At 39.8% G+C, this 27,933-nt stretch overlaps 4 protein-coding genes across 4 annotated transcripts; 3 read left to right on the forward strand and 1 right to left on the reverse strand.

Moving 5' to 3' along the window:
• Window positions 1–1,471: 1,471 nt before the first annotated feature.
• On the reverse strand, window positions 1,472–9,579 carry LOC103950611 (DExH-box ATP-dependent RNA helicase DExH3-like). Its single transcript, XM_009361841.3, has 19 exons — window positions 8,969–9,579; window positions 8,438–8,592; window positions 8,273–8,360; window positions 7,818–8,063; window positions 7,479–7,574; window positions 7,195–7,383; window positions 6,892–7,051; window positions 6,681–6,811; window positions 6,157–6,330; window positions 5,804–6,076; window positions 5,303–5,497; window positions 4,872–5,075; window positions 4,585–4,654; window positions 4,352–4,500; window positions 3,715–4,023; window positions 3,294–3,353; window positions 3,027–3,179; window positions 2,828–2,938; window positions 1,472–2,615 (listed from the first exon to the last, which is right to left on the reverse strand). Exons 1-19 carry the CDS (start codon window positions 9,398–9,400, stop codon window positions 2,121–2,123), a joined length of 3,690 nt encoding a protein of 1,229 aa, XP_009360116.2. The 5' UTR covers window positions 9,401–9,579; the 3' UTR covers window positions 1,472–2,120.
• A 972-nt stretch (window positions 9,580–10,551) lies between these two features.
• Window positions 10,552–12,583, forward strand: LOC103950612 (T-complex protein 1 subunit delta-like). The gene has a single exon (XM_009361842.3). The coding sequence runs from the start codon at window positions 10,795–10,797 to the stop codon at window positions 12,397–12,399; it is 1,605 nt and encodes a 534-aa protein (XP_009360117.1). The 5' UTR covers window positions 10,552–10,794; the 3' UTR covers window positions 12,400–12,583.
• A 1,589-nt stretch (window positions 12,584–14,172) lies between these two features.
• On the forward strand, window positions 14,173–17,720 carry LOC103950615 (2-oxoglutarate and iron-dependent oxygenase domain-containing protein CP2). Its single transcript, XM_018648281.2, has 9 exons — window positions 14,173–14,531; window positions 15,138–15,185; window positions 15,280–15,456; window positions 15,577–15,727; window positions 15,846–15,932; window positions 16,268–16,392; window positions 16,692–16,810; window positions 17,001–17,112; window positions 17,385–17,720. Exons 1-9 carry the CDS (start codon window positions 14,250–14,252, stop codon window positions 17,418–17,420), a joined length of 1,137 nt encoding a protein of 378 aa, XP_018503797.2. The 5' UTR covers window positions 14,173–14,249; the 3' UTR covers window positions 17,421–17,720.
• Window positions 17,721–18,528: 808 nt separating this feature from the next.
• Window positions 18,529–24,024, forward strand: LOC103950614 (nuclear poly(A) polymerase 1). The gene is made up of 12 exons (XM_048587673.1): window positions 18,529–19,243; window positions 19,345–19,422; window positions 19,601–19,708; window positions 20,358–20,420; window positions 20,518–20,679; window positions 20,808–20,921; window positions 21,024–21,086; window positions 21,176–21,505; window positions 21,983–22,147; window positions 22,302–23,339; window positions 23,649–23,722; window positions 23,881–24,024. The coding sequence occupies exons 1-12, from the start codon at window positions 19,127–19,129 to the stop codon at window positions 23,924–23,926; spliced, it is 2,358 nt and encodes a 785-aa protein (XP_048443630.1). The 5' UTR covers window positions 18,529–19,126; the 3' UTR covers window positions 23,927–24,024.
• Window positions 24,025–27,933: the final 3,909 nt, after the last annotated feature.

The raw sequence follows: 27,933 nt of genomic DNA on the forward strand, positions 1-27,933 counted from the left end.
AAAAATGCATCCTAATATTTAATGCCATTGGTTCCCAAATCTCCTTTGTTAGTTTGTAAAGAAATTGTGGAAGCATGTTTAGGGTAGTAGCGAAAAGACGCGAACCAAATTGGATAAATTGAAAACACGGGACTGAATTGGTCAAGTGAGTAAAAGGCAGGGATAATTTTGGCGTTTGAACCTTACAGCAGTAGGCTCGGTTTGAATGATCTGTAAGCAGCTGTAAAAAAACCTGTGCAGAATAATCTGCGACATGTGATCGGTACATGTGCTGTGCAAGACGAATGGTTCTCTCCCTTCAACCAAAATACAGCTTCGGCAGCTGAATCTTTCTCTGCTTCTTTCTTACTATTGCAAGGTTGGCTTCCCTACAAAATTCAACCCACTACATGACACAGAACAGAACGACTACAAATTAGACTTGAGCTGCCGAACGTGACCAGAGAGGTTCGGCCAACAAGCGCCGAACAGTTGGGAGAAACATAATAATGCAGCTAGTGCCTCTATTGAGCAGATTAAATCTTTCTGTTTTCTTACTTCATTTGACGATCGTCACCACGATAACACCATTTCTTTGAAATAAAAATAAAAACCATCTCGTTTCTGTTTCTCAAATTTTTTTTTTTTTTTTTTTTTTCTGGATTAAATTCATGCTTTTTCTTTGGAAAGGCACTGGATAACTTCACCATGGTTTTAATGTTATGCAGCGGTCGATCTGTAGGTTTGAATGGCTGAGCACGGTGGTGGGTTTTGATGTTTGGTCTCGCTTCGGTTTCTGTTATATAAAGAATTTAGTGATGCTGTTATCTGAATTTATTTAGCTCCCTTTTCTGTTTGGATCAATTAGCTTTCATGAACATACCTATTTAATCAGGTTTCTAACAAAACTGCTTACGTTGAATTGACCATAACATTCATAATTTAGCCTCCTACTTCGTATTCGATCTTTGATCTTCAATCTCCTCCTACACCAGATTACATTTCTTAACAAAGATTAAAGCATGTTTATGCAGATGTGATCTTGGTATTTTGGGTAGAGAGTGTTGAGTTATATAAAAGTCGAGTTAAAAATGAAGAACGGTTTGATACTTGCCAGAAACCTCTTTCGCCTTCAGCAGAAGAGGTTCCGATAAGGAGCATTTGCTTCCTGCTTGCTCATAGCATTATATTTCTGCGCGGTTTTCAAACCTTGTTTGAATCTATCAGCTTGTATGTGGATAAACCTACCTTTTTTCGAACTTGTGTTGCAAGAAAGTTATGTGACCACACTAACATGATATGTTTGATGTCTAACTTTCATTTACTCGCAGTGAATTTGCAACTGTCAGCGGGTCTTGGTTGGGAGGTGCTGCAAGTCCAGCAAACAAACAGCTCTCAGCAAGTAATCGAAGGTGAGCAGCTCGATCAGGGGATAAGCCCGGATCACGGTATTCAATGCCGCTTAGTTCGAACAGAGTTCATGCAGCAGATGTCATCGGAAAAGAAAATTTCTATGTTATTTATAAAATCATGAGGACAGCGTTCAATAAGTTCAATGGCATTACCAGCCACGGGAGGCCAAAACTGACCGGTGTGTGCCGAGCTACAAGTTCTAGCGCAGGCATAGGCAAACTCCGCCATGCTTTCCCTGTCTAAAATTAAATAATAAGCTGCTGCTTTACAGATACAACCCTAAGACTGCTCTACCGATACAAATATATACAAGATGCAGACAAGATGCAGCTCTTTGACCCATGCCCAGCAGTAGCCATGGGTCAGTGAGATCCATAAGCTGCCGTAAAAAAAGACTTGTAGAATAATCCACTACTTCGACAGAACAAGGTACATTCTCCATACCCTACGAAGAATGTGCCAAATCACCCGTTTCCAAAAATGGGCGCATCTGCCGATAAAGAATGTCCTATATCACCCCCTTTCCAAATATGGATCTGCAAATGCCAAAACTGATCATAGATTCTATACAATGTAGCTTCTATTCTGAATGTAGCTCAACGGCCTAGAAGATTGATGTTCAATGTTTATTCACCCTAATCTTTCAAGTTGGACCAGCCTCGGGCAGCTCTTTGCCACTGATTGTGCTTTTGATTGTATGCCTAACTCCACTATATGACGAGCAACCCTTAACCCCATTTGGCACTATCAAATGAGGTCCCTTTCTGGATTTTCTTTCTACTTTTCTTAAGCAGCATCGACATATGGTCAATATCTGTGGATGATGAATGATTCCCTCCCTTTAACCAGAGTACAGCTTCAGCAGCTGCGTCCTTCTCTGCTTCTTTCTTACTATTGCAAGGTTTGCCTACAAAGTTCAACCCATTGAAGATCACTGTGGAACGAAACTGGTTGTTTTTCAATGGTTTTGTTTTGTAGGTGGGTGCATCATGCCCGGCTCTGGTGAGCAATGTTTGGAGGTGATTTTTGTAATTATTGTTCTCCGCAACTTTCTTCATGGTGCCTTTTAACTTTGGTACCTTCTCTTGTGTTGCCTTCTTTGAGGGCACTGGCACCTTGCGACCAAATACAAATCTACCCTCACATTGATCCTCTGAGACCAGTAATCTTAGCGCTGATAGGAGGTTCGTGTGTGATTGCATATCCAATATGGGATTCAGGAGCTGCTTACAAAGAACGCATCCCCATGTTAGCATTTAGCAGTAAATGGAGTGACTGTTCATGTGTGTGTGCTTGCGTGTGTGTATGTGAGAGAGAGAGAGAGAGAGAGAGAGAGAGAGAGAGAGAGACGAGAGGAGAGACATCGAGGAAGAACAGGTCCAGATTCAAGTGATAAAGTCAAGAACTGTGACAAATGCTGAAGATAAATACAAACCTTATTATGGATCAGTTCATCAAGCTCCCTCTTTAAGCAAAGATATGTTTCTGCTAATGCGGGATTCATGAAAAACTCTAAGTATCCTTCCAGCATCTTCAAGTGCCCATCCTACCAAAAGCAAGGAGGAGTATTTACTATTTTTTCACGAAGAAAACACAAAAAAAGTAACAATCATGTCCAAGATCAATAAACGCACCAGACCACCCCTGGAAATGTTGCCTCCAAACAAAAGGAGCACAGAATCAGATATACCAGTTGAATCCCGGAGAAAAACCGAATTCACTTTCACCTTTTCGTTGAAGACAAGCCATGGATATGGAATTTTGGGTATGTTTCCATTGACAGAACTCTGATAGATAGATAATAAAAAACAAAACAGAAAATGTGTCATCATACACAATTAGAACGGAAAACTTCAAGCAATACAAGGAAACATGAATTCAACCAAAGACAAGAAACTAACCGAGTACAGCATCACTTGTCCATCTTCCTGTGTTTTCAGCATAATCGACTTCTCTTTGTTCTGCGGAACGTTTGCACAACATATACAATAAATGAGAAAAGACAAGCCATCCACAAGCAAAACAGATGCAAACAAAATCAGTGGCCATTCAGAAATTCAACTTAATCTGAAGAATCATGTCCCCCTTTATCACAGTTTTTGTTAACTTGGACATATCTATTGGGGAATCGATTCAACGAAATGTGAAGATCACAACACCCTCTTATCACTCTGTTTTGCTCACTTGAGCATATCACTCCTTTCTTTGTATATTGTACAGAGTAAAAGAGCCTATTAAGACAAATAGTTTCTTTTCATGCGTATAAAAAAAATTAGAAGATGAAAAATATACAAACATTATAAGAAATGCATAACAACTTACCACAACAGAGCATATTCCAGGGAATAATCCAGCACAGATGACTGCTCGGACAAGATGCTGATCATGGCGCCATGTATTGCAGTTTTCTGTATTATGGTCAACCAGACCTGCATCCTTGAGCAAAAAGAAGAACTGCTTCCGAAGAGAGTCAATGGCTTTCAGAGTTTGCACAGAAAGGAAGTTTCTCCAGCAGTACTCATAGCCAGACTGTGTTCTTTCAGCACTTCTCCAACCATCATAAGCTCGGATGAGAGCAAGATGATCACTGTTTTCATGAGCAGAGAACTGTGCTTTTGCCGACTCTGCAAGCTACACAAGTTGAAAATTACATGGTTACTATTGAACCTATGCTTGTTGATTACCCAGGAAAAAACAGAAAGAGAACTGTGTTTAGGGATATTTTTTAATATATAAAAAAAGACATACAATAACAGACTACTGTTAACTTCTTTGCATGTCTCTTTACTTTGAATGTTAGTGAAAAGGATAAAAGTCGATGCTCAACTATGATTATTAAGTTGGTGAAAAGATCAGTTTTCAAACGAGACAGGAATATGATGGCGTGCCAGGGGATGGGAGACACCATTATAATATACGCAACAGCAAACTGTAAAAAGGAACACTACATCATGCTTACATCCTTCTTGTCATGCGGCATAAGGAATGGATCTCTCATACTGAGGCCTGCGACAACAGTCATTACTGGATCCAGACAGTTGAAAATAGACCCTAATATGAGCATTTTTCCAAGTTTAGGCTCAACAGGAAGCACTGACAAGTGACGTCCTGCACAGCATGAAATCGTTAATCTTTCTGACTTGCAGACAAATCAACACACAATTTAAAACAGCTTTGGTAATCATTCATTACCTAACACTGTCAGATCTTCATTATCATCTAAAGCCCCAATGATCTTCAAATACTCAACAGCATTTTGAACCTACAAAACAAAACAAAAAAAATTGTGAGGATTGATATGAAGATATGCATAGATTACACTATTAAGAATAATTTTATCTTAATTCACCTATTTTATTTGTCAAACTATGATAATTCACATTGTTAATTTTAGATATAGTTCAAAAGCAACACAAGACTATCACCTCCCATGCAAGTTTTATAAAGAATAATCTGAGAGTACTCGGATAGAAATTTACCGACAGAGGTTCCGGTGGCTGCAAGGCCTTAGATAGGAACTCTGAAATACTTCCAAGTTGTAGACTTTTGATTTGTAAACATAAAGATTGCAACGGAGTCCTCAAAAGTTCAGGCAACTGATAATCAGCAAAGGCATCATATACACATCTGGGGTAGAGATGGTAACACTCGCCAGGTTGAACACGACCAGCTCTGCCTCTCCTCTACAGATTAAAGGCGTCAATTAATATTGTCAACCCATGTGTATTAAATCTCCTTGTAAGAGAGCAACTTTCAGTGAAAGTTTGAGTACCACAAAACAAAAATAATTGCACGGTTTAACTAAGAAGCATTACAGTCAGTACAAACTCATGCTTTGCATCATATCAGAATATCCAACCATGAACTAGAAAATAATCAAATTGATATGGAAACTGTCAGACTGTCTTACTTGCCGAGAAGCAGCCTTTGAAATCCAGGATGGAAGCAAACAGGGAGTGTTATTTAGTGCATCATATGATGTCTCTTTCGCCTTTCCACAATCAACAACAAAAACTACATCATTGATAGTGATACTAGTCTCAGCCATGTTTGTAGCTAGAACTATTTTCCGAACACCATCTTCTGCCCTATCAAATATCAATTTCTGTTTACAAAGACAACAAAAAATGACCTTTAATAAAATATTAATCCATTCCTTGAACTACAAGAAGAAGAATAACAACCCAAAAATGATAGAGTCCCATTTAAATTTTTCAAGTGACAGCATCAAAAGATTCATTGAACAAATATGAAGCTGTAATGAAGTATTGATTAGCTCCTCAGTACAAGAATCCTTAGAGGATCGAGAAAGTCAAAATGCTCATTATCCAGTGTTTTTCCATCACGAGACCATGGTAGTATTTGTATGCACTATGCAATGAGAATTAACACAAAAGAACAGTGACATCACCTGCTCAGAGCTAGGCATGGAACCATGACATGCTAGCAGTAGGACCCTGGTAGGATCTCCTAATAGGGGATGAGCATGGAGTTGATCCTTCAAGGAATTTATGTCATCCCAACCCGTCATAAAAACCAAAATTGCGCCAGGCCGTTCTTTCCTGACTATGTGTAAAAGAAGATTCCCAATGAGGTTAAAACCAATGGAGTCAGGATTCCAACAGGACAGAGACTCCTGAGTCCTTGGACTGTACTCCCTAAAGTCAGCAGCTTCAAGTACATCCTGTTCAAAAGGGGACAAAAAAATTAAATACAACCTAGGGGATTGCAACGCAAACTAAATAAGACACAAATTTTCTATACCTCAACACTAGAAGCAATTTGGCTCTTCCTCTTTTTGAAACCTTGAGCTTGTTTCTGCATTTTCCACGACTTTTCATGACCATAATCATCAATCTGATTATATTGATTCAACTGATACCCAGTCATTTCTAGAATATTCTCCAGAAAATGTGCTCGGACTGGGTATGTAAACCCCTGTAAATACAGCAATGCCCAACACCAAAATCAAATGGGTCCAGTATACCTTATGCTGATAACATCCCTATCAAAACGTAATCAAGAAAATAAACGATGCAACACTGGCATGCCACAGATGTACAAATGTAATTGAATCAAAAGTGGATTCACTGAAGGAATCAGGAAATGCTTTGTACTTGCAATACAAATGGCACCTGGAATCACCTAAGATCATGCTATATTGACATGAATACACAATGATGATCATAGATTGCTACACGACAGTTTGGGTACATGGCACAGATAATTAAAAGAAATGAGTTGATTAAAAAGACGAAAAAAAAATAAGCGTAGTTCCCTGAACTTACGGGAATATGGATCATTGGAGCACCACCAAAGTAGGAGGAGAAAAGCTCAGCATTTAGGGTGGCACTCATCAAAATCAACCTCAACTCTGGCCGGCGAGGGAGAAGTTCTTTCAGAACAATAAGAAGAAAATCTGAAATAAATGCAAGGCTTTGCTTAACACCACATTAGAAATACCAATCAACAAATTTACTTTCCAAAATTGAAAATTACCTTCATTCATTCCGCGTTCATGAATCTCATCAACAATGACATGTGTAACACCTCTCAACTTTCTGTCAACAAGTAATCTCCTCAATAATATACCAGTGGTGCAAAAAAGAAGCCGGGTGTCCCGCCCTTTCATCCCTTCAAGCCTAACTTTGTAACCAACCTATTACCATAGGGAGAGATTTAAGTTCAAATCAGCTAGAAAAAAGATAAATGATCAACAACCAAGTGAAATAAAAAAAGATAAGAAATAAATTGAGCCTAACACCTTGATGATAAATCTATGTCATCAAAACAGTAACTTACAGATTCCCCCAGATTCTCCCCTCGTTCTGCAGCAACTCTTTCAGAAACAGCCATGGCAGATATCCGTCTAGGCTGGGTACAAATAATACTGCAGGACGCTCCGCGATCAGCTTCAATCTCAGATTCTAAAATGTACTGAGGGAGCTGCGTAGTTTTACCACAACCTGTTTCGCCTGAGACAACTAAGACCTGCTCAACATAATGTGAAGAAAAAAACTTAACTATGCTGGTGAGCAAAAGCAATCATCCGTAACCAATTGTAGAAGTAATAAATTACAACTCACCTGATTTTCTGACACAGCTTTTAACAACGCATCTTTCTTCTTGTATGCAGGCAGACTTTTACGAAGTTCAAGCATCTTTTGACCTTCTGGAGATTCCTGTATAGGGCTTGACATGTCAATATGGATGTTTTTAAAAGTCTACAAATCTACTATAAAGCTACATGAAGAGAACAAAAGCTGCATCTCAAAGTCAAACTATAGAAAGACACAACAAAAAAAAATTCACAGAGGAAGCTGTGCATTGTTTCCTACATCTAAACAGAAGAACTAACAAAAAGCAAAAAAGATCAACTTCCCGCCTGAATCATGGTCACAAAAGGAAAGGAAAGGAAAAATAACCTGCCAATGTCGTTGCCTATTACGCAGTTGCAAGCTTTTCCGCTGAAGAATTTTCTCCATGGCATCAGTATTCTGTATCAAGGGCTCCTGCTGCTCATAATGTCCTCCATCATTAGTTATGCTTCTACTACTGTTTGATCTTGATAAGGAAAGGTCTGATACATTTCCTTGGCTCATTGGCTTTTGAGATAGGTAGGCTTTGAGATGAGCATCTACTTCTCTATGAAGTCCAAAAGGTAAGACAACCTACACACGCTTCAAAAAGTTTAAAACAATATGTTGCCTAAAAGACTTTGTAACTTCAATAACATGTGCACCAAAATTAACAAATAATTCAGGGCCCACATCATAGACTAGAGAGCAATTGTTTCACAAATGTTCAAAGGAAAGAACGTCATCCATTTCTTTCCATGCATGAATTAAACTAAATAGAGCATAAACATGCAAGAAAGTACCTCTCTTTGTGGCCGCTTATCGTCCAGATCAGGTCTGTAATTTGGCTGAGGAACTTTGCTAAATACTACAACTCTAGAATACTGACGGCTGCTTAAGAAAATTAAGAATCAGAATACATACAATTTTGGACACATAATAACTGTACGCTTGCTAAACTGACGTACCTATGCAAACCCATCCTACTTGCCAGTGCTGAAAGATGATCAAAATCGCGTCTATCCTTTCTTTCCCTGGACACCAATTCTTGCTCATCTTTGTTGCGAAGAAGCATGGTTAACTTCCATCTCCATTCGTCAATGTTATCAAGGGTCGAACCACCCTAATCATATATTAACAAGTAAAAGTCACAACCTTTACAATTAAGAAGAATGATGAGAAAAATAACAGGTTTCAGCTGTGCTTAAAAAAGTGCTACACTTAACAACTTTGTCAGGTGCTAATCGAAAGTCCGAAAAAGCTCCATGCTTCAAAAACATATACTGATGCCTAAGCTCTACGGTCTACCCTACGTTCATTGGCAGCTACATTGCATTTGAATTTAACAATGATGGAAAGCAATGCGAACGACAATTCGACTAGTAAAAATTGCGAGATTTTGAGGTTAAAAATGAAATCTTCATTCCGAAAGCAACTCAATCAAAGTTCCCAATTCAAGTAATCAACACTTTTAACAAAACGAGCAGAGCAGAACTCACCATTTGGCGCTGAGACGACCCCAGTTCGGCGTCGGACTCCTCACTCGCGGAGGCGTCCTGGTACGCAAACCGTCCATAGCTCAAATTCTGCTGGTAAAACGGCACCGCCGAACTCCTCAGCTGCTTCCTCTGCTTCCAATCCAGCTCCACCGCCCGAGACGATGCCTGGCACGCGACGTCCCCCACATGACGCGGCAGATAATAGCACGCATTCCAATTCAGCGGCGGAGCAAGGCATTGCGTGTGGTGGTACCGGCTGTTCCTCATGGAGCATCCCAGCAGCATCGACGGCCTTACGAAAGTTACGTGGTGGCGGCGGTGGTGGGTCCCGCGGAGAGAGACGAGAACGGTAGTGGTGGAAGTGGTGGAGGGTTTGAGGGACATGGTGGTGGTCCTGAATATATATCCCTGGAAGAGGGCGGAGTACGGCATGGTTGTGGGGTTGGGGGTGTGTGAAGAAGGTGGTTATGGCGGTTGTGAGCTTTGTCAGTTGGAGTAGTTAGGGAGGGTTGGGCTCCATTTTTTGCAGGGATTAGAGTTTTTGACAGGGGACGGTGTGGGTGTTGGTTGGAGAGAAGTGGCGCTGAGAGCCTTTACGTCATGACTCTGGAGCTGGACTCTGTTTTTTCTTTTATCTATTAAAAGAAAATAAATACCAATAAATAAAATTACAGTCCAGCCCTCCTCGAAGATAAAAATAAAAAGCAAAAAAATATAAATAGAACAAAGCAGAGCAATTTCAGTACTATTGGTTATCTTAATGGGTTGTGTTGCGTCAAAAGACGTTATTTTAACCAATGCTTGGTGATTCAAGTGGTAAGGAGCTTATTCCCCTTAAGCAAGGTCTCGAGTTCGAGTTCGAGTCTTGTGAATGGAGAAGCCAACATTGGGAGAGCTTGCCCTTCAAAATGGGATTCGACCTAGCTCGAGAGATTAGTTCTCGCCTACGTGCGGAGATACCTGGATAAAAAATAAAAATAAAAATAAAAAGACGTTATTTTAACGAATTTTTAACAAGTGACCCGATAACGGCCTAATTTGTTAACGGGCATAATTGTTTGGTGTGGGTTTAATGAGTCATGTAAGAATTATCACGTTTAATATCTAAATTTGACAAACAATATCGTATTGTGTTTTTAACAGATGACTCGATAATTACTCAACTCTCCTATAAAAAAGATAATAACTTAATTCGTTAATAGGTAATTGAATAACGACTCGACTCAGACGACTTGGTTTATTAAAAAGTTCTTAATGACAAATCCTACTCGTTAAATTCTTAACGGGTGATATGTTGATACATAATCATATCAACTTGATTGAACCACAATTTATATAAAACCGATCTCGTCCACCCCACGCACGTGTCAAACGCTTCCTCCTAACAAAATGGCCAACTTATTAATGGGTAACCGAATAACGACCCAACTTGAATGACCTAATTTACTAACAAGTTCCTGATAAGAGAACTGATCATTTAAATTCTTAACGGATGACCCGGTATAGAATCATATCAAATTGATTGAACCGCCATTTATATAAAACCGATCCAATCCAAACTACGCGCGTGTCAAACACTCCCTCCCAACAAGGCCATTTTCGTCTAATTCCTAGAGCCCTTCTCCACTCTCTCTCTGTCTCTCATAACCTAAAACCCTCTCCCTCTTGCATCTCACTGACTCTAGGGTTTCCATTCTCTCTCTAGCATTTCAAAAATTGGAACTTTGAAGCCCTTTTCCTTACCAAGTTAGCGTCTTTCACCCCGATACACTCCACCGATCTCTGAAATTTCAGTTAGGGTTAGGGTTCCGTCGATCCCAGCATCCATGGCTTCACCGGCAGTGATCTCCCAACCGCGCTCCTCCAAGACCGAGTCCTATGTGGACAACAAGCGCAAGGAGGACATCCGCCAGGCCAACATCACCGCCGCTCGAGCCGTCGCCGATGCCGTCCGAACCAGCCTGGGGCCCAAGGGCATGGACAAGATGATCTCCACCGCTAACGGCGAGGTTATCATCACCAACGATGGCGCCACGATTCTTAACAAGATGGAGGTCCTCCAACCTGCCGCCAAGATGCTTGTCGAGCTTTCTAAGTCCCAGGATGCTGCCGCCGGAGATGGAACCACCACCGTCGTCGTCATTGCTGGCGCTCTCCTGAAACAGTGCCAGGTCCTTCTGTCACATGGCATCCACCCGACTGTGATCTCTGACTCTCTCCACAAGGCGTCCACCAAAGCGGTAGACGTCTTGACCGCCATGGCCGTCCCCGTTGAGCTCACAGACCGTGATTCGCTGGTAAAGTCTGCAAGCACATCGCTCAACAGCAAGGTGGTGAGCCAGTACTCGACTCTGCTCGCGCCGATGGCCGTGGACGCCGTGCTCTCCGTGGTGGACCCGGCGAAGCCGGAGATAGTGGACCTTAGGGACATCAGGATCGTGAAGAAGCTCGGAGGAACTGTCGACGATACTGAGATGGTGAAGGGACTTGTTTTTGATAAGAAGGCGAGTCACGCCGCCGGTGGGCCGACGAGGATGGAGAATGCCAAGATTGCTGTGATTCAATTCCAGATTTCGCCACCGAAAACCGATATTGAGCAGAGCATTGTCGTCTCGGATTATACTCAGATGGATAGGATTCTGAAGGAAGAGAGGAATTACATTCTGAGTATGATAAAAAAGATCAAGGCTACCGGGTGCAACGTTTTGCTGATTCAGAAGAGTATTCTGAGAGATGCAGTTACTGATTTGTCTTTGCATTACTTGGCAAAAGCGAAGATCTTGGTGATCAAGGATGTGGAGAGAGATGAGATTGAGTTCATCACCAAGACTCTGAATTGCTTGCCCATTGCGAATATCGAGCATTTCCGGGCCGAGAAACTGGGGTATGCTGATATGGTTGAGGAGGTTTCGCTTGGTGATGGGAAGATTGTGAAAATCACAGGGATTCAGAACATGGGTCGGACCACCACGGTGCTGGTTCGCGGCTCGAATCAACTGGTGCTAGATGAGGCGGAGCGGAGCCTGCACGATGCTCTTTGTGTGGTGAGGTGTTTGGTGAGCAAGAGATTTTTGATTGCAGGTGGCGGTGCACCAGAGATTGAGCTGTCGAGGCAGTTGGGGGCGTGGGCTAAGGTGCTGCAGGGGATGGAGGGTTATTGTGTGAAGTCGTTTGCTGAGGCGCTCGAGGTTGTTCCCTATACACTGGCTGAGAATGCCGGGTTGAACCCAATTTCGATTGTGACTGAGCTGAGGAATCGCCACGCACAGGGAGAGATCAACACCGGGATTAATGTGAGGAAGGGGCAGATTACCAACATCTTGGAGGAGAATGTGGTGCAGCCATTGCTCGTCAGCACAAGTGCCATCACTCTGGCCACCGAGTGCGTGCGGATGATTTTGAAGATTGATGACATAGTTACTGTAAGATAGATTTAGATATTTGAAATTTCATCTGTTGCAGTCTATGTCATTTGAGGTGGATTTCTGTTCCGAATTTTGGTACTGGTTCTGGATGTTTACTTTGGATTTGAACTTTGTTTTTGTGTTTGTTAGGCGGATGTTGTGTAACCTACCTTTGCCCATTTATATGCATCTAATTAGTTTGTCGTGTTAAGTTTTCGTGCCAATAGAGATCATGTTATTTTGCGTTTCTTGGTTTGTCAAAAGGATTAGATATCGAGTTCCATTGCACAAATTAGACATCTATTGAATTTCGTTGTGCAAAGTTCTCCATTAAATTTTTGTTCATTTCTTGCGTTTGATTTAACTTTTCTTGTTTGAGTTTACTTGGACACAACTCAAAATGTCGAGAAGAGTTTGAGTTTCTCCATTTTGGCGTCTCGGGGTGAAGTTTTGATTGAGGTGTGTGAGTCAGTTGATTGATTGTCTTCCATCCTTTAAACCTCTGTCAAATTCCCGAGGGTGCGCGGGATCTGATAATATGTTCCGATCGCCATCGATGAAGTAGGCTTTCCTTTCTCAAATTCTCGTTTACAGGTTCAGATGCGTTAACTTAATCTTAAACCTTTTCTCGCTGCATTTAGAAGAAGATGCTCTCCCTCCCTTCCGACTTCCGACTTTTACCCTTGCGGTTAACTTTTTCGGGTTCTAAGCACAAGACTGTATTCTTTCGCATTCTTCTTCGGATTGATTCAGTTCCTCTGCCGATTTGATATTCCAGTTTTGCAAAAACTCTGCGACCAGGAACTAAAGCAATCCGAGGAATGCAAATGAAGCAAGACAGAGTTTTGCAGGATGTTGTCCACACAGGAGCCTGCAAGATTTTGAACCTTACATTCCAAGTCATGAAAACGGCTTCGAGAGCTGGAAACTCAAGCATGAACTGCAAAAATGTTTCGTCAAAAGAAAAGGGTTTATACTGGACTAAGATTTTAGAATACGGGTTTGTTTGAAAGTGCTCTTAAAATGACAAAAAAAGAAAGCGCTTTTGGAGCCAATTCGTAGGAAAACACAAATGAATTCTAGAAAGCGCTTGAAGCGCTTCATGGGACAAGTAGAAGACATTTTTTTTTCTAAGATCACTTTTAGTCATTTTAAAAGCATTTTTAAACAAGCGCTTATAATGCGATTCAAATTCACTATTGTCGAGAAACGAACTTAAGATATCTCACTTACAAGTAAAAATAAATACCATTAGACCACATAAATTTAAAAAACACTTCCAAACGAGTTCTATATTTTGGTCGATTTACAACCAAAGAAACCACTTGCGCAGAAACGAAAAAGTTCATGTAGGATTAACATAAGTTGGGCTGGTGGAAAACTAATGAAAATGACTTGAAAACTTTGAGTTTTAATAATAAGGACAAAATAAAAGATAAAGTGAATAGTACCAGAATTGAATTTTTAGTGTAAAAATGTGGTTTTCCGTTAAAATAAATAATACTGGAAGCTTTTCTTTAAAGTTCTCTTGGGCAGGTCTCAGTCCAGTAAGAAGTACAAGTTGGGCTGGGCCGGATCGATCCAATTACCTCCAACCATTTTATATTTTTTTAAGACAAAAAAATAAAAGAAAAATAAAAGCGCTGAGCTTGAAGTTGGAAACTTTGGAGTGCAGAGAGAGACTGAACTCTCAGCAAACCCTAACTCCAACCAAACACCCACCCCAAAAATTTTACGTCCACCACAAGAAATCCCCACTCCCCATATATCCAAACCCTAAATTCCCATTTTACCCTCCTCCCCCTCACCCCCAATGCTCCTCCTCCTCCGCCTTCCAACGTCCGGCTGATTCCGCAGCTCCGCCATCCACTCCCCAAATGTCGCTCGAACCCCGCACGCCGGCGGCCGCGAACGGCGTCGTGTTGGAGGAACCGAAGCGTCCGGCGTTCGCGTCCCCGTCACCCAGGCTGAGGCTGAACCCGAACAATGACCACAATCCGGATGACTACGACGACATGCAATTGGATTTCAGCCCCGAGATTTTCACCTCGCTCGAGCGGTACTTGCCGGCGAGCATGCTCGGGAAGCCCCGATACGATAAGTTCAAGTTCATGAGGGAGATTCTGCTCAAGTACTTTCCTCCCGGGGAGCGCAACAGAGTATGTTCTATCAAATTTTTCTCCTTTTTTTTGTTAAATTCTGTTTGGTTGCTGGGAATTTGGTGGAAAAGGAAGCGACTTGAAGATGCTTGGAATTTTCAATCTTACATTATTTTTTATAATTGTGATCTGATTGTTGCGATTTGGGCGTTGAATTAGGGTTTCGCTGAGGGGCAGGTTCCAATTCTAACGGGCAAGTGATTTGGAATGACGAAAATGCCCTTGAGCCTCTTTTTTAATTTCTTTTTTTTCAAATTTAAATTTTGTGTGCTGGAGGGGTTGTGCTTTGGCAATATTCATTCTCATTTCTATGCATCTTTATTTTCTTATAAATGTTTCTCTGTATAAGAGGATATTTATGGTAAAACGGAAGTGGTTTTGGCACGCCTCTTTATATTTATGTCCTTCGGATTGAATAATTCAAAAGAGAATCAATGGACAAAAATACTCATGGTTACGGAAATCATTTATCAGAAGTAAACAGCATAATAAAATGTTCAGTGAACAGCTTGATGTGATTTACGGTATATAGTGCACCATTCTAGTTCGTGATTGCATTCACCTAAGATGAGATAGTTGATGTTGTGTGGTTATGTTGTGTATCAGATTCAGAAACATAGAGAGTACAGGCAGAAGATTATATCAAATTATCAGGTACAGAACGACTCACGGTTACTCTGGATTAATTGTTCTTCGAAGTTTCGTGACTGACTAGGGATATATTAAAACTGAATGATATGTGGTGCAGCCTTTACATAGAGGGTTATACAGTATGCAACCTGCAGCCACCTTTGTTACGGCATTTCTGAAGGCAGTTAGTGAGAATACTCAGGAAAGCTTCAGAAGGATAATGTCTGAACCCTCACCAGGGATCTTTGCATTTGAGATGTTTCAGCCACGGTTCTGTGAACTTCTGTTGTCTGAGGTATTTTCCTTCAGTTTTCTTGTCGCGTAATTGCATATGACTTATCTGCCATTCTGTATTTGACTTGACTTTACCATTGTTCTTTTGTTTTTATTTCTTTTATGTTTCTTTGCTGCCTAGGTGGAGAATTTTGAAAATTGGGTCAATGAAGCCAAATTTAAAATCATGCGCCCAAATACAATGAACAAATATGGTGCCGTTCTTGATGATTTTGGCCTTGAAACCATGCTTGACAAGCTTTTGGAGTCTTTTATTCGTCCTATATCTAAAGGTGGTGCATTATATCCTCAGTTTATACTTTAATATTTATATTTGTAAAGTTCGCTATGGTTTATGGTCAGTATTGGCATATCCGTTGTTTTAATCCGTTTCCTTATTCTTTGTTGCAGTGTTCTTTCCTGAAGTTGGTGGAGCAACTTTGGATTCTCATCATGGTTTTGTTGTTGAATATGGGGATAATAGGGATGTTGACTTGGGTAGGTTCTTTGTTTGATTGATTTTGCTTCAAACTTTATCACTTTGCAGTTACATATGATGGTGTGAATTCTGCATAGTTTTCGGTGATATGATAATTTATAGGTTGCCCTCAAAAAGTATAAACTGGGCTCTGATCCACTGCTCTGTTGTGAGTTGTAGCAGCGTTGCTAGACTTGAATGTGCATTTTCTTTATGTGATTTTCCGTTTATTCTACAGACTCACCTTATCTTTGACAATATAGTCTAAGGTTATGATAGTAGTACCACTTCTCAAATAGTATATCTTTCCTTTTCCGTCAAATGCAGATGTGTAAAATTGATTTCATACTTGTAGGTTTTCATGTGGATGACTCTGAAGTGACCTTGAATGTGTGCTTGGGCAAGCAATTTACTGGAGGAGAATTGTATTTTCGGGGCACACGATGTGATAAACATGTAAATAGTGGAAGCCAGTCAGAGGTATGTTATTCTTAAAATGGAGAGAGAACTAATTATTCCTTATGTAATTTAGAGCTTTTTTTATTTAATTATCAATAATGTTTTTGCTGCAGTTTTTACTAACTTTATTTGCTTCTCGTCGTTTGAAATATTTGTGTTTGGTAACCAATCATTACCATCTAAATTTATTTATCTTTTGTTTTTCTTTCTTTCAATTTTGTCGTCTCTATTGTGCAACTTAAAAGTTATACACAGTTGATGCCTGCTATTTTTCATAGGTGGTTGTAAACTTATTGATGGAGTATGTTGTTTAAAAGCAGGAGATCTTTGATTATGCCCATGTTCCAGGATATGCGGTGCTTCATCGTGGCCGTCACCGGCACGGTGCTAGAGCTACAACATCTGGTCATCGCATCAATTTAATTCTATGGTGCAGAAGGTATTCTTTAAGCAGCTATAGATTTTGATAAATTTCCTGCATCTTAGTTTATCTGAAATTTCGCCGAAATCCTAAATTTACCGTGGTTTGGTGTGCGTTAGCATTTTGGTAGAATCCTTTTGTGTGATATAGAACGTGCTGGATTTAAGAACCTTTTTAGGCCAATACTAATCAAACTATCTCCTTACAGTTCCGTCTTCAGAGAGATGAAGAAATATCGGAAAGATTTCTCCAGCTGGTGTGGAGAATGCTTGCATGAGAAGAAAGAAAGGCAACGCAAGTCAATCGCAGCTACCAAACAGGTAATGTTACCTTTAGATGTTTGTATGTGGAGGCGACTCATATAGTTATTGAAGGATTGTATTTAACTAACCAAGTCGTTTTGAACCACACGCACAAAGCACATGCACACACGGTAACAGGATACGAGGCGGCCTATGCAAGCCTCTACATAAGTTAGTTTAAACGGTAGAAGAAAAATCAATTCAATTCACGTGTAAAGCTGCGTTCGGGATTTTTAGAATGAATGATGAAATTTATTAAGCGGTGACTTAATCGCGTTTTTCCTGTGCAGGAATTGCTCAGGAGGGACGGTGAATCCGCACTCTGATCTTGCTTCGCTACTTGCACACACACCCTTCTGTTGTAAAATCCATGTAGTTTCTGTGTACTCGGTCCAAAGACCAAAGACTGGTCGTCGACTCTCGATGAAACTGGAGGAGGAAAGTTGTGCTTTTGTGAATCATTTTGATTTGGGACGCGCCTGCGTATGTACATCAATTGTGTCTGAGAAGTTCGGAACTTCATGAATTATGCATGTAACTTTTGTAAAAAGATCTATCTATGGACATCTTGATGTTTTTATCTGTCTTAATTGTGAAGGTTATGAAGATTTATTTGCCAGCACTAATTTATTTGGGTCCTTTTTACTTACTCGACATGTTCGGTTGATTTTGTCCTTTGATTTTCTTCAGTTTATCCGATCTGACGGTCGAAAATTAAAAAAAATATGAATTAAAAAGGAGTGAATAACACCGTCTTTCAATAATAAAAAAGGTTTTTTAGCCTAAATAGTTTCTGAGATTTTCATAACACATAACTTTGGTCATTGAGATTTAAAATCAATGGAAGTAGTTCTTGAGATTGTCCACATCTATTATTTCGGTCATTTCATTAAAAAGCTCAATCCGTTAAGTGGTTCCTAAGCTTTTTAATGAAAAGACCAAAATGATGGATGATGGACAATTTCAGGGACCAAAGTTATGTGTTATGCAAATCTCAGGAACCAAAATTATGTGTTATGCAAATATCAGGTACTAGAGTTATGCGTTATAACTCAACTTAACGGAGGTTTTTAACGAAATGACCAAAATAATGAATGGTGGACAATCTCATGATCATTTCTATTGATTTTAATTCTGAAAGTTATGTGTTATACAAATCTCAGAGACTATTTTGACTAAAAAACCAATAAAAAAAAGTTTTGTTTTGTATATACAACAAAATAAAAAAAAAATTATTGTTTAGTAAAGAGAATTGTTATTAGTACTCCAAAAATCTTATTTGGCACTTCAAATATTTTATAATTAAAAAGAAAAATACAGTTGCGAGGAATTTATAATGAAATTTTTGGAACAGTAATAGCAATTCTCTTAGTAAATTCGCATAAAGAGAACTAAACTCAATATATATTTATATATGACGAAATACGATCTCCCAAAAGCCAAAAGGGTTCTCTCTCCCCTTTTGCTCTCCCTCTCTCTATAAAAGCTATCTACCCCTATCTATCTCCCTCCCTCCAGCGATTGTTCCAGGTTTTCTTCTCCTCGATGATTCTCAGGCTCCGATGGTGACCACCGACGAAGGCCCACACCGTCGGTTCTGAAAAGCCGGAGACTTTTGGCGCGGTCCACTCAATTTCTCGGCGTCAATCGGTGCTGTTTCTCCTTCTCCGCTGTCTTGGGTTAGGGCTCAGGGTTGGAAATTGGTGAATTTGTACACTTTGTATTGCGATATCAAAAATATAGGGTTAGGGTTTGTTCAATTTTGTCATCAGTCTTTTCTCCTTAGTAGCTTTTGGGGATTATACCCAGTATCATGTGTAACTGAGAATTACTTGATTATTATTTTTCTGTTTTTGATTTGTTTGGTTATGATTTAATTATTTTGGAAAAGAAGAAGAAAAAAGAAGAAGAAAAGAATAAAAGAGTGCAAAAATATCATCAATAAAATTTGTTCTTGACTGCACCATCCCAATTCCCATGTATTCTGATATATAAGTATATACAAAAAATTGAACTTTTATTCACATTGTAAATGGGGAGCCCTGCATTAAGCAACCGAAATAATGGTCAGCGGTTAGGCATTACAGAGCCCATTTCTCTGGGCGGTCCGACGGAGTATGATGTGATCAAAACTCGAGAACTCGAAAAGGTTGTGGTTTGATTGATGTTTTTATGATTCATAGCTGAATTTTGGGTGTTTAGCTGAGGTTTTGCTGAATTTTGGCTTTACTTTTTTTGTGGGTTCTTCAGTATTTGCAAGATGCTGGATTGTACGAGAGTCAGGAAGAGGCTGTGGGCAGGGAGGAGGTTCTTGGCAGGCTAGATCAGGTTGAACTAATCTTTTATGTTCCTGTTGTTATTGTTGTGTTTGTGATTGAGCTGATCAGTTGCACATTGTTGGTTAATGTTTAGTTAGTTCCTTTTCCTCCAGTTATATCGATGATATATGTTTGCTATTGTATTCTCTGATTGTAATGTATGATATTGGTGCTGAAATCCAAGTCAGATTGTGAAGACATGGGTTAAAACAATTAGCCGGGCGAAGGGTTTGAATGAGCAATTGGTGCATGAAGCAAATGCTAAGATTTTCACCTTTGGATCATATCGGCTAGGGGTATGAAGCTCTTTTCCTCTTTTCCTTCCCACTCTATGGAGGGTTTCTGTGTTTGCAATTGTCCTTTAATGCCTGTCTTAACTGTTGGACAGTTTTATTTTAAAGACCTTTGACAGTGCTTGTGGATTGTAGATGCAAATCAAAAACTTCTCTTGTTGTACGGCATTGTTCTGGATTTCAGTTGTGTTATTGTCGTATATTAAGTGACACTTGAACCCTAACCACAAACATACACTTTGTTTATCTTAAAAGAAAGAAAAAAAAATGTTTTATTGGTTTCTCTCTCATTAATTTTTTTGTAATTCTTAATATGTTCTTTGTCTCAAATTGTTAACCTACAATGTCATATTATAATAATAAGCCGGAATCTTGAAACTTGAAAGAATTGTCGTTGTTCACCATTCTTGCTTCGTGTTCTGTACGTGTGCCTTGACTTGTTACTAGTTTGTAGGAAAAGAGGGAAAAATCTTGACTGAATTGTTATTATGGGTCAGACTCTTCTTGTCTGTGCCCTTTTGTTGATAAGTTGCGAGTCTTATTGTAAATAATGCTATTTGGACGTGGAATCTGTGATGTTATTCTAAGTTAGTTTTTGCCCATTTGTAGTTTCACATATTCCTTTCTTTTTCTCATTTCCCCTTATTATCAGGTTCATGGCCCTGGAGCAGATATAGACACACTCTGCGTTGGACCTAGACATGCAACTCGAGAAGTATGATCAACCTTACCTTTTACCGTGCATTAAGTTGTAGTTATTTTTTGCAGTATCAGTTAGTCAACTTTCAATTTCTTTTATAACTTTGGTGAAGGGAGATTTCTTTGGCGAGCTACATAGGATGCTGTCTGAGATGTCTGAAGTGACAGAGTTACATCCTGTTCCTGATGCTCACGTTCCAGTAATGAAATTCAAGTTCAGTGGGGTTTCAATAGATCTTCTGTATGCACAACTAGCACTTTGGGTTGTTCCTGAAGTAAGTCTTGGCTATATGTTTAAAGTTTTATATTAACAATTGAACACCTTGTCATCTTTTAATTTTGCATGCATTATCCCATGTAAACTATGGTATTGTTTATTTTGAACGTTTTCCATTTGGAGCAGGACTTGGATATATCACAAGACTCAATACTACAGAATGCAGATGAACAGACAGTTCGTAGTCTCAATGGCTGTAGAGTTACAGACCAAATTCTGCGTTTGGTCCCTAACATTCAGGTTCTCACCATCAATGATTAGCTTATTTGCATATGGATTTCTGTTTCTAGTCTGTTTAGTATCTTTTTGCTTCTCATCATGTATCTAGCTTTTGGATTGCAGAGTTTCCGTACAACGTTAAGATGCATGAGGTTATGGGCAAAGCGTCGTGGTGTTTATTCAAATGTATGGTGGGGGATTGCTGATGTGCTAGATTATTCTATAATTCTCAGAGTATTGTTTTTACTTATGATGTGTGTTTCTGTCACGAGCAGGTTACAGGGTTTCTCGGTGGTATAAACTGGGCATTGCTTGTTGCTCGCATATGCCAACTTTACCCGAATGCACTGCCTAATATGCTAGTTTCTCGGTTCTTCAGGGTATATACTCAGTGGCGTTGGCCAAATCCAGTCATGCTTTGTGCTATTGAAGATGGGTCTCTTGGACTTCAGGTTTGGGATCCTAGAAGATATATAAAGGACAAGTATCATTTGATGCCTATAATTACTCCGGCTTATCCCAGTATGAACTCTAGCTACAATGTGTCCGCAAGTACTTTGCGTATCATGTTAGAGGAGTTTCAGAGGGGTAATGAAATTTGTGAGGTATGATGCTCCATTCGAGTTTTGATATCTTCTTTCCCAACACAAAACATGTAGGTTCCTCATCATTGGGCCAAGCCGAGTATTGATATTCTTGTTCCTATTAACTAGGCCATGACTGTAACATATCTAGTTTTCATTTTAACTGGTTGATTTTCCATTGGCATTATACCAGTTCTTCTGTTCGTGTTAAGCAAAGTTATTCCAATTTTGTTTGTTGCTCAAGGGCTAAGGGAGGGTCCGCTATTTGTAGTTGCCTGAGTTTGAATCTATATTTGGGTCCTTTGTAAGTCATTGTGGCCATGGGTTGCACATCTATTGGGCTGAATGTTGGTCTGTGTCAATGATATCTGTAAACGAGTTTCTTAGTGGAATTGTATCCCTTAAAAAAATCTGCATAATGGGAATATTGTGGCATTGGCACATACACACGCACTCTCTTTCTGTGTTCCCGAGTTTGATGTTTGGTAGTTCTTGCAGGCTATGGAAGCAAATAAGGCTGATTGGGATACCCTTTTTGAGTCTTATGCTTTCTTTAAAGCATATAAGAATTATTTACAGATAGACATCAGTGCAGAAAATGCTGATGACTTTAGAAAATGGAAGGGCTGGGTTGAGTCTCGTCTCCGTCAACTAACCCTGAAGGTGAACCTTTCACTTCTTCTCTCTCTTCACCAACCACCCAACCACACCCCACCCCCTCCTTTCTCTTTTCTCCCTCCCTCCCTCCCTCTCCCCTCTCTTTTGTCCGCTGTCTCTCTGATCCTTAATTTATCTGTTTGTGTTGGATAATCTCCAGATTGAGAGGCACTCATATGACATGCTGCAGTGTCACCCACATCCAGGTGATTTTTCAGACAGATCGAGACCATTTCATAGTTCGTTCTTTATGGGCCTACAACGAAAACAAGGAGTTCCAGTCGCTGAAGGCGAGCAGTTTGACATAAGGGGAACTGTTGAGGAATTTAAGAATGCTGTCAACCTTTACATGTTATTGAAGCGTGGAATGGAGATCCGTGTATCCCATGTAAAACGCAGGAACATTCCCAATTTTGTGTTTCCTGGTGGTGTTCGACCATTGCGCCCATCTAAAGTTACTTGGGACAGCAGGCGTAGTTCAGAAGTGAAGGCTTCTAGTGATGCTCAAGCAGAGAAATCGTCCGAAGGAAATGGATCAGATAGTGGACAGAAGAGAAAGCGGGCGGATGATAATGTAGAGTCTGACTCAAGGGATGCCAAGTCTTTACGTCTCTGTAGCGGGGAAGGTAAAACTGATTTAGATGGATCAGACAGTGGACAGAAGAGAAAGCGGGTGGATGATAATGTAGAAACTGACTCAAGGCATGCCAAGTCTTTGCATCTCTGCAGTGATGAAGTTCGTGAGGCTAGCCCTCCTATCAGCAATGTCAGTTCATTTTCAACAATATGTGACGGTATCGATGCAAACAAAAATCACAATAATAACGTGAAAATTAGCTTAGGGAAGATAGAAAACCCGGTAGACATTCCTTATCAGAATGGTCAGACTGAAGTATCATCAAGGTGCAATCCACCAGTCGATAGTCTATTTTCTGTTGTGAATACATCAAGTTCTAAGGAAGAGGTACTGGAGAAGATTATGGGCGGTCCATGTGTTTCCCACCAAGCTTTGCCAGAAGTGGATGAGCTTGAAGATGATTTGGAATATAGACATCAAGTCAAAGACTCTTCAGGAAATATGAAAGGCAGTCAAATGGAGGCTTCAGAGGAGAGTGCGTCAGTTGCAACGCTAGTAAATTATAGCAACGGAGCTGGTACTTCCACCGATTTATATAATGGGGGATCAGAGGAACTTGAGGTTAAACACATAACTTTCGCTTGTGCTCATATTTTTCAACCTTCCATGTTTTCATCTCATCATTCAAGTTATTCAACTACATTCCACATCCCTCGTGGACTGCTACAATTCGTTGCATATGAAATATTTTTTCTTAAGGTCTTTGTTTGGTTTTCTTTATAGAGCATCGAAAGGTAAAACTGATCATTTCTAGTTTATTCTGCTGTTATCTGCCTTGGTGTTTTCGGTTGTCCAGTACATCTATGTGCATATTCATTGAACCTTTTAACAGTTAATTTTTTCTTTTTCTTTATGTTTTAATTCTTGAAGCCTGCTGAACTTATGGCGCCATTCTCAAACGGAACCCCTTCTCGGCCTGTGGCTCAGAGAAAGCCGATCATCAGGTATTCACCGACTCAAATCAAAATCTAATACCTTTTCATTCCAGTTATACGTGATTGATTCAGCATGCGAGAAATACGTTGAAAAACTGGTGCATTAGTCTTCGTTTGAGTGACGTTTGTGTCTCTCGAACCTTGTTTTCTTTTCCTTTCCTTTGCAGGTTGAATTTCACTTCATTGGCCAAAGCTGCTGGTAAAAGCTCATAAAACGGATGTTCAAAGCCGAAATCTCATGTATAATAAGAGTTTTTAACCCCGACTTTTTGTAAGGATAGTTACCATCAATAAATTTTGGTATTTACCTTCTTTTTTTTTTTTTAATGCCGAAAGCTCATAACAGTTACAGTTGGAAATGTATAAAAGCTTGAGTGTGTTTTTATATATGTTGAGTTGGAGGGCTTATAGGTCGCCTGGAGTTTTTCATGTTCTTTCAGCAATGATTGGTGGATATACGGCTAGGATTACAAAAAAAAACAACGTTTAACATCAAGAAGTTCTTACTTTTTACTCATCACAATTGCGAGAAAAACTTGTGTAAGGGCGTTCAGATCTGTCATTCGTACACCAAAAATCGATCCTTATGTAATAAACAAATGGAATTTGTTCCATTTATTGAAAGTTTTCTACTCTACGAGTAGGGATTCGAACTTGAGGGGCGGACACACTCTCATGATCAACTGGTTTGATGCACGTTTACTTATTAAAAGTTAAAATGAGAAAGAAAAAAACATGTAATAATTCAAATCAATTAGCGACGATAGAGACATTTGAGAGAAAAAGGTGTCGTATGCGGCGGTGCCATAAGCTTGGATCGACGTGATTGGCATGTGAAAATTATAATTTTGATCCGCACAAATGTTGTCAAAACTCTATTGCGCTCTGACTCTTCCACACATCCGTTAAACTTCATATTGATTTAGAGAGAGAGAGAGGATGGAAGAGAAGCAGGTGGACTATGTGCTGGTGCCGCTGGGTCTGCCGGTGCTGGGTGCATACCACGTATGGCTGCTGATGACCATCCTCCGCCATCCTATTCGAACTGTCGTCGGCCGGCTCGGTCTCGCCACCAATGGGTCTTGTCCGTGATGTCTGCAAGTCACTTCCCTATCTCTCTCTCTCTCTTCTCTCTAGGATTCAATTCCCTTGTTGGGTTTTTGGGATTTTACGATTAAGAATAACATGATATGATTTTACATTTTCGCGCACCATTTTTCTCCTTCTGCGATCCTCTCTTGAATTGACAGACGAAAACTAGTAAATGAGTGCTAAGGGAGAAACTGGGAGTGTGAAAATCACTAGCGGATTGAGATTCTAACATCGACTCCTTTACTTGTAAGAAAAGAGGTCTGCTTTGCTCATGGCATACTTCAATCCATAGGGAAAGTTTCTCCTTCAAGTTCGGATATTTAGGGAATTTTGGTGGCTAAGATTGGCTTGAATTGTATAGCAGCATAAACTTCAAGGTATTCTGAAGATAGAGGAGAACGAATTTTCATTCTGCGGAGATTAGAAAATATTAGACACGACGGAACGAGAATCTAGTTTCTACCTTCAAGTGGACAAACTGTCTTCATTTTTTTCTGCAACATAATAACTTGAATATATTGAGTTATCCAACCCAATCCAAGAAACCAAACGAGCCCCCGAGGGTGTTTCAAGCTAGATGAGATACTAAGTTTCTGTATCTTTTATTTCTTGCAGAATTTAGTCCTGTTGTCTTTGATGGATAAAAGCTTAACTCCTCTCCCAATTCTAATTTGATCAGAACCCCTTGAAGAATGGTGTTTTGGCTGTTCAAACAATCCGCAACAACATAATGGCTTCTATCCTGTAAAACGTGAGTCGGTATTTAGGGAAAAAAAGGAATGTAAAATATTGTAAATATTAGGAGTCCTTTATTAGGTAGGACATTGTTTGTGTCCTTTATTTGTTTTCTTATGGAACAAGAATTGTATATGTGTGTGTGTGTATTTCAATGAAGTAATACAGTGAACAATTACCCCATAAAATTTTGTTTGGCATCAGAGCCAAGTTGCCTTAACCCTAGAAATTATATAACAATATTTTTTTCTGCTGCTATGTTCGGTCGACTTGTTCCTGCGCTGTTTGTTGCAGAAATCAGTCAGGCCGTGTATCTTGGGATTGCAGCACGTCGTCTTGTTGCTGCCGTGAGTTTCTTTATTGCAGCGCATTGTCTTGCTGCTGCTGTGAGGTTTTTATTGCACAACTGTGGGTGCTGTGTTTTTTCTTCTTCTCTGTAAGTCAAGATGGTGAATATGGGGGACAATGCAACCTTGAAGTTGGAAGGTGGTTCCCGCACACAAACCAACAATCCGATATTGAATCCTGTTGTCATTCAGATCGATGCGTCTGCTGTACCGAACACCGTAAAGCTGAACGGATCAAATTATCCTCTTTGGTCCAAGGTATTGGAGATGCACATTGCAGGACGTGGTAGAAAGGGCTTCGTGACAGGGAGTACCAAGGAACCTGCTGAGGATAATGTTGAGTATGAGACATAGAAGACAGGGAATGCAATAGTGAAAGGGTGGCTGATCAATTCCATGGAACCTGCTATCATGAGACGTACAGCTAAAGAAGTTTAGGAAGAGGTGGCTCAGACCTATTATGATGGTTCAGATATTTCTCAAAGACTTCATCAAGAAGGCCATCCGGTTGGTGTGTATTACGCTGACCTTAAGTCCATTTGGCAAGAGTTAGATCAACAGAGGCCAATCAAGATGGAATGTGCTACATATCTCAAGACACTTCGAGAAGAGATTCAAATCGATTGTGTGTATGCTTTTTTGGCGGGTTTGGATGACATCTTTGATAAAGTACATAGTGATATTTTATGTACTCAACCCTTACCATCTGTCGATGAGGTGTTTTCTGTTGTTAGGCATGAAGCACAATGACATACCACTATGATGGGTGGGAGAACAACCAAGGAGGGCTGCTGTTCGTGGCCATGGTCTCTCGGCCACCTGCAACCCCCTGATAGGGTTAAAAGCACACCACAAAGTAGCACACAAATGTCCTATTGATTTTCCTTATTAACACTAAGATTTGTCAATTGTAGCGTATGAAAATAAGGGTCTTTCCCGCAGAAGATTGTTTTATCTAACTACTTAAAAGTGTCATAAAAATTGGGCTGCTGTCCCTACTGACCAGCCATCGAAAAATAATTATTAGACTGACTTACACTTATCTAAAGTCTACGAAATTTTATATGAATATACTAGACACACAGAGCTACACTCATACAAATTTTTGGGATTTTTGGAGTTGATTTTCTATTTAAATTAAATCGAACAAAAATAGGACAAGAACAGATTTTAAGTAGTTCGCAAATTAAGAAAAACGAGTTAGGGGAATTGCTATCCACCACCAAATAATCATGCAAACATGTTATGTTTAATTCAAATTCCTTTTATTTCCGGATGAAGATGCTCAAGTTGGCTCAATGTTAGAACTCAACCTATTACTCTTTCTTATGTAGTATGTTAAGAGAATGACGTTTTCAACTTAACTTAGTCCCTAACATGTAATCTAGAATGGTGTGTTCATAGATTTAACAAGTACAAATAATTAAGAATGAAAAGAGTTTGAGTCATCACAAGGCATCGTAAGTACTAGTGTTGTCTTACTTATCCTAGAAATTGGTTCACATGTTAATCGCAATTAACAAGTACTACTCTAGAACATATGTAGGTCCTCATTCGACAAGGGCAGGCACACACATATTCATAGCATTAGAATCCTAGATATGCTTACTAAGTATGCATCCGTAGAAAACACATAAAGAATTCATCAATGAGACAAGTAGTGAACCAATTTTCATCCATTCATTAAAGTAATTCAAACGAAATTTCATAACAAACGTGCAATCATATTCAGGGCTTCAAAACAGCCCCTAACTACTAAAAATTTAGTTGCACATAATCCTTAAATAAAACCAAAAGAAAGACATGGGTTTGAGAAGATAAAACCGAAATAAGAGAATGCTAAGATATCCTCCTTCCTTTCCTTCCTCCCCCAACGCAGCAGCCTTGCCTTTTTTCCTTCCTTTCCTATTTTTTTTCCTATCTTTTTCTTCTTTCTTTGCCGCTTCAACCTGCAACCTTTTTATTCTTGCTTGCTGCCACAATTTTTTTCTCTATAACTCACCCCACTAACAGCCATTTAGTGATGACAATAAGTGAGAGGAAATG

The sequence above is a fragment of a genome, unplaced genomic scaffold (genome assembly GCF_019419815.1).
Source record: "Pyrus x bretschneideri cultivar Hongxiangsu unplaced genomic scaffold, Pyrus_bretschneideri_v1 Contig27, whole genome shotgun sequence".
NCBI classification, from domain to species: domain Eukaryota; kingdom Viridiplantae; phylum Streptophyta; class Magnoliopsida; order Rosales; family Rosaceae; genus Pyrus; species Pyrus x bretschneideri.

What these genes read in the sequence shown, in the direction of transcription:
- LOC103950611 (XM_009361841.3), bottom strand. Translation starts at nt 9,400, where the DNA reads ATGCCGTACTCCGCCCTCTTCCAGGGATATATATTCAGGACCACCACC. An exon ending in ATAGGCAACGACATTGGCAG is followed by an intron (nt 7,575 to 7,817) that starts GTTATTTTTCCT and finishes AGCCCTATACAG; the next exon opens with GAATCTCCAGAAGGTCAAAA. An exon ending in AGCCACCGGAACCTCTGTCG is followed by an intron (nt 4,655 to 4,871) that starts GTAAATTTCTAT and finishes TTTGTTTTGTAG; the next exon opens with GTTCAAAATGCTGTTGAGTA.
- LOC103950612 (XM_009361842.3), top strand. Translation starts at nt 10,795, where the DNA reads ATGGCTTCACCGGCAGTGATCTCCCAACCGCGCTCCTCCAAGACCGAG.
- LOC103950615 (XM_018648281.2), top strand. Translation starts at nt 14,250, where the DNA reads ATGTCGCTCGAACCCCGCACGCCGGCGGCCGCGAACGGCGTCGTGTTG. An exon ending in GTGAACTTCTGTTGTCTGAG is followed by an intron (nt 15,457 to 15,576) that starts GTATTTTCCTTC and finishes TTTGCTGCCTAG; the next exon opens with GTGGAGAATTTTGAAAATTG. An exon ending in TTAATTCTATGGTGCAGAAG is followed by an intron (nt 16,811 to 17,000) that starts GTATTCTTTAAG and finishes ATCTCCTTACAG; the next exon opens with TTCCGTCTTCAGAGAGATGA.
- LOC103950614 (XM_048587673.1), top strand. Translation starts at nt 19,127, where the DNA reads ATGGGGAGCCCTGCATTAAGCAACCGAAATAATGGTCAGCGGTTAGGC. An exon ending in CTAGACATGCAACTCGAGAA is followed by an intron (nt 20,421 to 20,517) that starts GTATGATCAACC and finishes ACTTTGGTGAAG; the next exon opens with GGAGATTTCTTTGGCGAGCT. An exon ending in GTCGTGGTGTTTATTCAAAT is followed by an intron (nt 21,087 to 21,175) that starts GTATGGTGGGGG and finishes TGTCACGAGCAG; the next exon opens with GTTACAGGGTTTCTCGGTGG.